We start from the raw sequence: 10,900 nt of genomic DNA, 5'->3' as shown, positions 1-10,900 counted from the left end.
AACTTTGTTTTACTGAGAAATTATTAATGGCCCTAACAACAAATACAGACTGATAGCAAGCACAAAACAGGCACAGGCTGTAGGTAGCCTATAACTGACTTACATTTGATTTAACCTTTCAAGAAGTGATTAAGTGCTACCACTGAAAAGGCAAGAAAAACAATAGGAACAGTCTTGGCCTGATACAGAAGACTCTTCTCTCAGGGGATTCTGAAATTGTCCGCACCGTTGATTGTTGGCGTTTTCTAGAACTTTGATGTCAAATTGGCAATGACTTCAGGACACACAGGCTGCAGGACCATGGACAGCGCCCGCAACCAACAGGAACGTGTGGCGGTTACTACCGCACAAAATAACATGAGCCTATCACTGAAACTATCACAGCACTGCACTTAGCATAAATCTTGTTAAATTTTAATCGAAGTAAGTTGAGAGTCGGCAGCATATGGAAGGTGTAGCCTGCTGTAGTCCACTTGTTCTGTAATGTTCCAAGGACCCGGGATAGCAGAGCACAGACCCTGTGAGGACGTGCTGTTCACTGGCGCAGACGTCAGCTGTGAAAGTGGTACAGCAATATAAACACTGACGGGGGGAGTCTTGTCCAGCCGTGCGTGTGGATTCTAAGTAGACTACCACACGGTGGAGCACAGCCCCCTCAAACTTTGTGCTGGTTTTAAACCCTGAACTGGAAAACAAAGTTATACATTCCCAACCAGCGCGCGGCCTATTTTGATCCACTTTTGGAAAACAAATTCCCCAGAGCAACAAGTGACTCTGCCATCAACTTTAATATATTGTTAGCCAACTCAGAAGCCCACATTTTTCCAACTTTCCTAAAAATGCCAAGCACAAATTAGCTCTTGTTCAATCCACTGCGCGCGCTTGTGTAGCGAAAACGGATTGCGATGATCGTGTCCAACGTGAGCTTCAGCGGCTGCACGAGGGCCAATAGCGCGCTGTGTACTGGTGCTGCAGACAGGCACCTGGAACACAATTTATCCCGCACCACTCTCAGCCCGACCGGGAACCTGATAGTCTCAGTGTGTTTGGGCTTTATTGGCAGCTTCGGATTCCTCAACAACCTCCTGGTTCTCGTCCTCTTCTGCCGTTACAAGGTGCTGCGCTCGCCTATCAACTTGCTACTGATTAACATTTCATTCAGTGATCTGCTGGTGTGTGTGGTGGGAACTCCGTTCAGTTTCGCGGCAAGTACACAGGGAAGATGGCTCATAGGAGAAAGTGGGTGTGTATGGTACGGCTTTGCCAATTCACTATTAGGTAAGTGTACTGTAACTTTGCTTCATTAACGTTTGGTTACGTTTCAAAATGTGGTTTTAAAAGAGCTAGTCTACCCTAGATGTGGTGTGCACTTTTGGAATCTGGCCAGCACAATGCGTAAAGAGGGGACAGCCTATGCTTGGTAGTATTATTTTATAATTTCATTTGAATGTTACAATTGCACGTCGATAGGCTTCTTACGTTGGTTTGCAGGTCAAGGTTAATGATGGGTCAGAAATCTTGTCGCAAAATCCCTTCTGAAGTCTGTCACTCATTTATTTGTGATAGCTAAAATATTCAAAATAAATGAAATACCTTAACTTGTCATAAACATTTTCAAAACAGGTTAGTAAAAAAATATCTCTGGTCGATCAATCTGCATTATGTTGTTCATCATTGTAAGTATAGGCTACAGTACATGTAAATAGCTCTTCCGTTCACTGGCGTCCATATACATTAAAGGACTCATCATATTTGCAAAAAGCGTTTAGACATTTTGTCTATTCGTTATAACTGTTTAAAGCGCCCCTCCGAACGTATCGCGAGTCATATACTGTATGTTACAGTCTGTTCTAATGGTTTTCAGGAACTGTCAGGAAGGCTACTATCAAAGTTGCCATGAAATATGTTGACTTCAAAGGATAATGAAAAGGCATTTGAGGGCACCGGCAGGTCGCTGTCATGTACTCTCACCGACCTTGCATTTTGGTTGGATGACTGTGCAAGACATATTGTAAAGTCGACAATAGACTCACCATAGACCTCTTTGCCAAGAATCATATATAACATTATAATACTCAAAAGATACTTAAAGCTTCAGTCACAATCAGCTGTGGGTGTTTTAACTGTCTATTTAAGCAATATGGCCCGAGGGTGTGTGGTATATGGCCAATGCAGGTGCCTGGACACAGCCCTTTGCCGTGGTATATTGGCCATATATCACAAATCCCCGAGGTGTCTTATTGCAATTATAAAGTGAATACCAATGTAATTAGAGCTGTACAAATACATGTTTTGTCATACCTGTGGTACAGTATACTGTCTGATATACCACATCTGCCAGCCAAATCAGCATTCATGGCTCCAACCACCCAGTTTATAATTACTGATAAAACATGCTGTGTAATAGGTTCGCTGTCTACCAGATATTCAGGATACCCTTGACTTAATGTCATGTGATTTCAAGCGAGCTGAATTGTGCAATGTTATCAGTTCTGTGATGCTGTTTCACTCCCTCACAAATGTCTGGAGTTTCCCTTGATTATTTGATTTAGATCTGTGCCATGCTGGCTTAGTCTCATGAGATAAATTGTCTGCTGATGTAAATACTCCAGTCTGGCTTATTCAGAGATATCAGTCGACCTCTTTGTGTTGTTGGTTTTTACAGTTGTTTTTGGAGTTGGGCATCCTCATAACTCTCCCCAAAGCCCAACTCTCTTGCTGCCTTGCACATTAAACTGTCCAAAGTGCATTAGTCCATCCAACCATGCCTCAATAGGCTGTACAGGAAGAATCATCTATATTCCTGCGATCTGTTTGCCAATAAAAACACACGTTTAATTCAACTGGCCGTATTTGGGGCTTTTCAGGTTGTTCTAGATCGGAGCCTGTTCCCCTTCTCTTTTAATAACATCTTGGGCTCTCTGTTATCTTAATACAACAGTATTGAGCAGCTATAGCTCTCGTTAATAGTCTCCATTAAAAAACCCACTAGCATACACGTTTTTTATTTGTCCAGACCTGCATTGATACCAATTTGCACCATTTTGAAATTAAATGTCATGTTTCAATCCAGTATAGGCACATCTAAACCAGTTTTTAGCTGCCCCAAATCACAGCCAATACTAGTCCCTTTCGTGATGACCAACGTTAAAGGCTGTACTGTCAGCCCGACATGCGGTCACAAATAGATATACGTGTTGGTTTTCCATCTGTCCCTTGTGATGAAGCGATGCAGGGCGGTGCAGAGACATTCAGGGGGGCAATGCTCACAGTCTCAAAATTGCACATTCAACTTTGTACCATGAATCTAGTATTTGCCATCCAATTTAGATGAAATGTTTCATTAAAAAGTCTTCCACACTGGTTTGCCTAGAAATGCTTCCTAGGTAGTGGCAGTGAGCCACGGTGAACAACAGAATACAACCATCACTATTCGCCTGTTAAATATATAGATGTGTTTTTCATGAAAATTATTTTGAGTGATACTCCAGCAAGCTGTAATTAATGTGTTATTGGGAAATGAGAAAGAAAGTTGATATAGTTCGAAAAATGATGTTCTCCTGTCTTCAACAGCTTTCTTCTGAAACTCGAAAAAAAGTGCTTTTCTGTGGCATTGTGGGCAGTATCAGAACACATTTACAAATTTCTTTGATATAGGAACATTGTTAGTACATCCCTTCAGGCTACATTGGTGGTTTCTTTGTGACATTGTTAAAACGTTTTATACTCGCAGAACAATCTTGACTTTTTCTCTTCTCAAAGAGTTTTATGCCTCCAAATTGAAAGGAAGCTCACACACCATCATACCAGCTCCTCAGAGATGTATTAGTAATTTTGGATGGGATTTGGTATTTCATTGTGATCATTTCAGACACACTGAAGCACGTCTCTTAGTCTCGCTTTATAGCTTTCTAGGTTACCAACTATATCTCAAAGATATTCGTGGTTTCGCATCGCTTAAATTAGCCTCTGAAATGGTATCTCAGGCAGCGTTTACACAGGCAGCCCAATTCGGACATATTTTCTACAAATTGAGTTTATGACCAATCACATAAGATCTTTTTCAGATCTGATTTTTCCAATTAAAAAAATACCAATTAGTGAAACAAATATAAACACAGCCAATGTGCCATCCGCAAGGAGACAATTTACTAAAACTCTTTGACAAGTATTTGGCATCTGAATCTGAGGCACGGAGTGTGGTAGCTAAGCACTGTTGCTTAGCTACCACAACAAGGCTCCTTATTCCGTCAGCTATGGCTAAGGAATTACTGTACAAGTCACAGAGCCACTGCTGAAGTGATTATTTCTCTGTTTCAGTGTTATGGACTCAGGCTGGTTTTATGCAGGCTTGTCAGGAAAATACTCAGAGGAGGAACAATGTGTCATACATCATCAGTATGTGTCATACATCATCATCAGTATGTGTCATACATCATCAGTATGTGTCATACATCATCAGTATGTGTCATACATCATCAGTATGTGTCATGCATCATCAGTATGTGTCATGCATCATCAGTATGTGTCATACATCATGCTGATAAGAGAGAATCACTTTTGGGGACCAAAACAGAAAGTATACACATAATGTACAACATTTTTTATATGTTAGGTATCAGAGATAAATATCTTGATATGCGCGATAGAGTGTGAAGCAAAAGTCCACACTCGTCAGCACCCACACTGTTAGCTGTGTGACGGAAAATACTGACCAGGGATAACCTCTCACATCAGAGCCAATTCAGAGTTGAGTTAAGCGTGGAACACTCAGAATTTTGCTTAAATCATTAATTCATGTCAATGGAAGACTTCCTCAGAAATGTGTGTTGAGGCTAGAATCCTTAGTTGCTACATCCATTTTTGGACTTATAAATTAATTATTATATACCCATTGATTCTTCAAAAATATAACTTCTTAATGCCTCATGAGCTTAGTTAAACTGTCACACCCCATCAAAACCTAAAATATAAGCTTGTTTAACTCCAATGTTTGTAAACAATGTAAATGTAAACAAACACCATAGTAGCACCAAAAGATGGTTAAAGCTGCAATATGTCACTTTTTTTGGGCAACCTGACCAAATTCACAGAGACATGTGAGATATAGATCGGTCATTCTCATTGAAAGCAAGTCTAAGAAGCGGCAGATCTGTTCTACAGTGCCTTGCGAAAGTATTCGGCCCCCTTGAACTTTGCGACCTTTTGCCACATTTCAGGCTTCAAACATAAAGATATAAAACTGTATTTTTTTGTGAATAATCAACAAGTGGGACACAATCATGAAGTGGAACGACATTTATTGGATATTTCAAACTTTTTTAACAAATCAAAAACTGAAAAATTGGGCGTGCAAAATTATTCAGCCCCCTTAAGTTAATACTTTGTAGCACCACCTTTTGCTGCGATTACAGCTGTAAGTCGCTTGGGGTATGTCTCTATCAGTTTTTCACATTGAGAGACTGAAATGTTTTCCCATTCCTCCTTGCAAAACAGCTTGAGCTCAGTGAGGTTGGATGGAGAGCATTTGTGAACAGCAGTTTTCAGTTCTTTCCACAGATTCTCGATTGGATTCAGGTCTGGACTTTGATTTGGCCATTCTAACACCTGGATATGTTTATTTTTGAACCATTCCATTGTAGATTTTGCTTTATGTTTTGGATCATTGTCTTGTTGGAAGACAAATCTCCGTCCCAGTCTCAGGTCTTTTGCAGACTCCATCAGGTTTTCTTCCAGAATGGTCCTGTATTTGGCTCCATCCATCTTCCCATCAATTTTAACCATCTTCCCTGTCCCTGCTGAAGAAAAGCAGGCCCAAACCATGATGCTGCCACCACCATGTTTGACAGTGGGGATGGTGTGTTCAGGGTGATGAGCTGTGTTGCTTTTACGCCAAACATAACGTTTTGCATTGTTGCCAAAAAGTTCAATTTTGGTTTCATCTGACCAGAGCACCTTCTTCCACATGTTTGGTGTGTCTCCCAGGTGGCTTGTGGCAAACTTTAAACGACACTTTTTATGGATATCTTTAAGAAATGGCTTTCTTCTTGCCACTCTTCCATAAAGGCCAGATTTGTGCAATATAAGACTGATTGTTGTCCTATGGACAGAGTCTCCCACCTCAGCTGTAGATCTCTGCAGTTCATCCAGAGTGATCATGGGCCTCTTGGCTGCATCTCTGATCAGTCTTCTCCTTGTATGAGCTGAAAGTTTAGAGGGACGGCCAGGTCTTGGTAGATTTGCAGTGGTCTGATACTCCTTCCATTTCAATATTATCGCTTGCACAGTGCTCCTTGGGATGTTTAAAGCTTGGGAAATCTTTTTGTATCCAAATCCGGCTTTAAACTTCTTCACAACAGTATCTCGGACCTGCCTGGTGTATTCCTTGTTCTTCATGATGCTCTCTGCGCTTTTAACGGACCTCTGAGACTATCACAGTGCAGGTGCATTTATACGGAGACTTGATTACACACAGGTGGATTGTATTTATCATCATTAGTCATTTAGGTCAACATTGGATCATTCAGAGATCCTCACTGAACTTCTGGAAAGAGTTTGCTGCACTGAAAGTAAAGGGGCTGAATAATTTTGCACGCCCAATTTTTCAGTTTTTGATTTGTTAAAAAAGTTTGAAATATCCAATAAATGTCGTTCCACTTCATGATTGTGTCCCACTTGTTGTTGATTCTTCACAAAAAAATACAGTTTTATATCTTTATGTTTGAAGCCTGAAATGTGGCAAAAGGTCGCAAAGTTCAAGGGGGCCGAATACTTTCGCAAAGGCACTGTATGTGCTCTATTTCTATGCTTCCCATTTTTAAGTTTATTTTTTGAGTTTACTTTCGGGTTTTGTACACCAGCTTCAAGCAGCTGAAAATACAAGATTTTTGTTAATGGAAAATATATTTCACAGCATGTCTAGAGGGTACAATGATTCTTTACGTCATACTTGCTTGTTTTGTCACAAACTGAAATTAGGTGAACTACGGTATTAGAATTTTAGCAACCAGGAAATGGCAGAGTGATTTCTGCATAGTGCATCTTTAAAACTATATATTTTTTATATCATGGATGGTCAGTCCTTGCATCCATAGCTCTGTCTATGAATTTGAGAGTGGTTACATTTCTCCCGGCCTATCCCTCAGCTTTTTTAGCATAACTAGCACGACTCAGGAAATGACCCAGATGCAGTCACAGGAGGCGGATAGTCCAGTTATCAGAATATTTATTATAATAAAGGGGCAATCAAAGGGCAGGTTGAGGGCAGGGTGTCAGAGTCGTGTGTATAGGTGGCAGGGAAGTCAAGCGCAGGAGAAGTGTAATGGAGGTATTTAATAACATTAAACGAAACGTACTCCAAACACTAAATGTAAACAATAAACACAGTGGGTAGGAGGACCTGTCGCACACCAATACAAAAACAACACAACACTGAATAACAAACAATCTCTGACAAAGACATGAGGGGAAACAGAGGGTTAAATACACAACAGGTAATGAATGGGATTGAAACCAGGTGTGTAGGAAGACAAGACAAAACCAATGGAAAATGAAAAATGGATCAATGATGGCTAGATGACCAGTGACGTTGACCGCCGAGCACCGCCCGAAGGAGAGGCTTCGACTTCGGCAGAAGTCGTGACACAGGGAGAGGTTCGTAATCCAAGGCACAGTCAATAAGGGACAGAACGTCAGGCAGGCTCAAGGTCAGAACAGGCAGAAGGGTCGGAACCGAGACGACTAGAAAACAAGAACTTGAGAACTGGAGAAATGGGAAAGACGCTGGTAAGACCTGACAAAACAAGACGACCAGGCAACGGACAAACAGAAAACGCAGGTATAAATACACAGGGGATTTATGGGGAAAAATATGAGACACCTGGTGGGGGGTGGAGACAAGCACAAGACAGGTGAAACAGATCAGGGTGTGACTAAAACGTAGGCAGGGTGATGGCTTTATTGAAGTTTCAAGTAGAGACTGCAGATCTCAAGTCTGCATATCGTCCTTTAGTTGATGTTGTGAGTTGACCAGCTTAAGGGTTGGGGTCAATTCCATTTCATTTCCAGACAAATCAAGTACACTGAAATTTCAAATACAATTCTCTTTAATCCTTTTCAGTTAGGAAAATGTTGAATTTGGTTTACTTTCTGAATTGACTGGAATTGAAATGGAATTGACCAACCCTGCTAGCCATAGTAAGATTATTAAAATTATTTTTTAGAATCTGTTAAACAGTTGAATGTTGCATACATCCGTCTTGCCCCTGGACCTAAGCTGCCATTATTGTAGATAAGTGATGTCTGTAATGACTTTAGAACCTGCTGCCTCGACTTAATGGCCTGAGACCACAGCAGGTTAAAGACTGGAAAACATTATTATAGTCACATCTTTCCTGTGACTTGCTTAGTTAGCAGGCTGGCCTCCCATGTAGCCAGTCCAACTCTTCTCCTCTTGATTAGTTAGCAGGCTGGCCTCCCATTTAGCCAGTCCAACTCTTCTTCTCTTGATTAGTTAGCAGGCTGGCCTCCCATTTAGCCAGTCCAACTCTTCTCCTCTTGCTTAGTTAGCAGGCTGGCCTCCCATTTAGCCAGTCCAACTCTTCTTCCTCTTGCTCAGTTAGCAGCTCCCATTTAGGCCTCCCATTTAGCCAGTCCAACTCTTCTTCTCTTGCTTAGTTAGCAGGCTGGCCTCCCATTTAGCCAGTCCAACTCTTCTTCTCTTGCTTAGTTAGCAGGCTGGCCTCCCATTTAGCCAGTCCAACTCTTCTTCTCTTGCTTAGTTAGCAGGCTGGCCTCCCATTTAGCCAGTCCAACTCTTCTTCTCTTGCTTAGTTAGCAGGCTGGCCTCCCATTTAGCCAGTCCAACTCTTCTTCTCTTGCTTAGTTAGCAGGCTGGCCTCCCATTTAGCCAGTCCAACTCTTCTTCTCTTGATTAGTTAGCAGGCTGGCCTCCCATTTAGCCAGTCCAACTCTTCTTCTCTTGCTTAGTTAGCAGGCTGGCCTCCCATTTAGCCAGTCCAACTCTTCTTCTCTTGCTTAGTTAGCAGGCTGGCCTCCCATTTAGCCAGTCCAACTCTTCTTCTCTTGCTAAGTTAGCAGGCTGGCCTCCCATTTAGCCATTCCAACTCTTCTTCTCTTGCTTAGTTAGCAGGCTGGCCTCCCATGTAGCCAGTCCAACTCTTCTTCTCTTGATTAGTTAGCAGGCTGGCCTCCCATTTAGCCAGTCCAACTCTTCTCCTCTTGATTAGTTAGCAGGCTGGCCTCCCATGTAGCCAGTCCAACTCTTCTTCTCTTGATTAGTTAGCAGGCTGGCCTCCCATTTAGCCAGTCCAACTCTTCTTCTCTTGCTTAGTTAGCAGATCCGGCCTCCCATTTAGCCAGTCCAACTCTTCTCCTCTTGCTTAGTTAGCAGGCTGGCCTCCCATTTAGCCAGTCCAACTCTTCTCCTCTTGCTTAGTTAGCAGGCTGGCCTCCCATTTAGCCAGTCCAACTCTTCTTCTCTTGCTTAGTTAGCAGGCTGGCCTCCCATTTAGCCAGTTCAACTCTTCTCCTCTGGCTTAGTTAGCAGGCCCGGCCTCCCATTTAGCCAGTCCAACTCTTCTTCTCTTGCTTAGTTAGCAGGCTGGCCTCCCATTTAGCCAGTTCAACTCTTCTCCTCTGGCTTAGTTAGCAGGCTGGCCTCCCATTTAGCCAGTCCAACTCTTCTTCTCTTGCTTAGTTAGCAGGCTGGCCTCCCATTTAGCCAGTCCAACTCTTCTTCTCTTGCTTAGTTAGCAGGCTGGCCTCCCATTTAGCCAGTCCAACTCTTCTCTCTTTGCATTTTTATTCTCATCTTTCAGAAAATTCATTGTCCTCCATTGTACTGGAAAATACTTTCTTCCTCTTTTGAAACGTTCTTACCTTCATTGGATATCACGTATGCATGATCACGAAGCATTGCTGAAGGAACGTCTAAAAAACATGTATTGAGTCAGCGTGTTGAATACTCATTGAATCAAGATGTATTAGTGTTACATTTTTCATAAACTCTAACATTTGTAAACAATTTTTCTTCCACTTTGACATTACAGAGTACTTTGTGTAGATCGTTACCAAAAAAATTAGTTTAAACACAACATTTGGCAAGGTCAAGGGGTGTGAATAGTTTCTGAAGGCACTGTGCATTTCAGTTCTATGTCCAAACCTTTAACAATGGGCCTCTATTCATTCTCTTGCTGATTTATATTTTCCTTATGGTACAAAAGATTCTAACGCTAGATTATGTATTTTGTACAGCCTTAATCTTCAAATATGAACCCATACAGACTAGGGTTGAACTACAGATGTGTATGCATGAAAACCTTGAGCAAAACAGTTACGGTGAAATGTGGTGAGCTCTCAAGTATCTATTTGATAGGGAAACTTGTCTGAAAACATTGCACTGATTAAAGATCTCCAGATGTTTAGTTATCGGCCACAATGGATATCAGAAATGACGGCAGTCAATTATTTGACAAATGTAGGTATCATTCCATCTTGTGTGGGACAAACCGTATAATACCAGAACATTGACTTTATTACATTTTTTTTGTGTGAAAAACAAACACACAATGCATGAGGGATTAACCCAAGATGGGGGAACTGCTCAAGTGAATTTAATCTTATTAAGTTCATTTAAAAACATTTCAGATCACATTTATTTTGAGTTTATTAGATTTAGCTGGCCTCTCTGATTACACCGGGGTCCTAGTTAAAGAAGAAAAGACGTCCTACGAGTTGGTGTCCCACTCCATAAGGCCCTATTTTGAATAATTAGTCCCATGTCAATTACATGCTAGCGAGGTGGCCCAATCTTGGGCAGAGGCATCTGCTTTGCCAACCAACATAACCTATTTACAAAAAGTCCAAATGAACCTTAAAT

At 41.6% G+C, this 10,900-nt stretch overlaps 1 protein-coding gene across 1 annotated transcript in view; it reads left to right on the top strand.

The window, feature by feature from the left end:
• Positions 1–728: 728 nt before the first annotated feature.
• The window catches only part of tmtopsa (teleost multiple tissue opsin a), a 51,458-nt gene continuing 41,286 nt past the window's right edge, over positions 729–10,900 (top strand). Inside the window, exon 1 of the mRNA XM_024392127.2 lies at positions 729–1,278. Within this exon, the coding sequence (XP_024247895.1) occupies positions 906–1,278 (373 nt within the window). The 5' untranslated portion in view covers positions 729–905. The remainder of the gene's footprint in view (positions 1,279–10,900) is intronic.

Source organism: Oncorhynchus tshawytscha, linkage group LG28, assembly GCF_018296145.1.
Source record: "Oncorhynchus tshawytscha isolate Ot180627B linkage group LG28, Otsh_v2.0, whole genome shotgun sequence".
Classification (NCBI taxonomy): Eukaryota; Metazoa; Chordata; class Actinopteri; order Salmoniformes; family Salmonidae; genus Oncorhynchus; species Oncorhynchus tshawytscha.
This window is presented reverse-complemented; position numbering and strand designations above follow the sequence as displayed.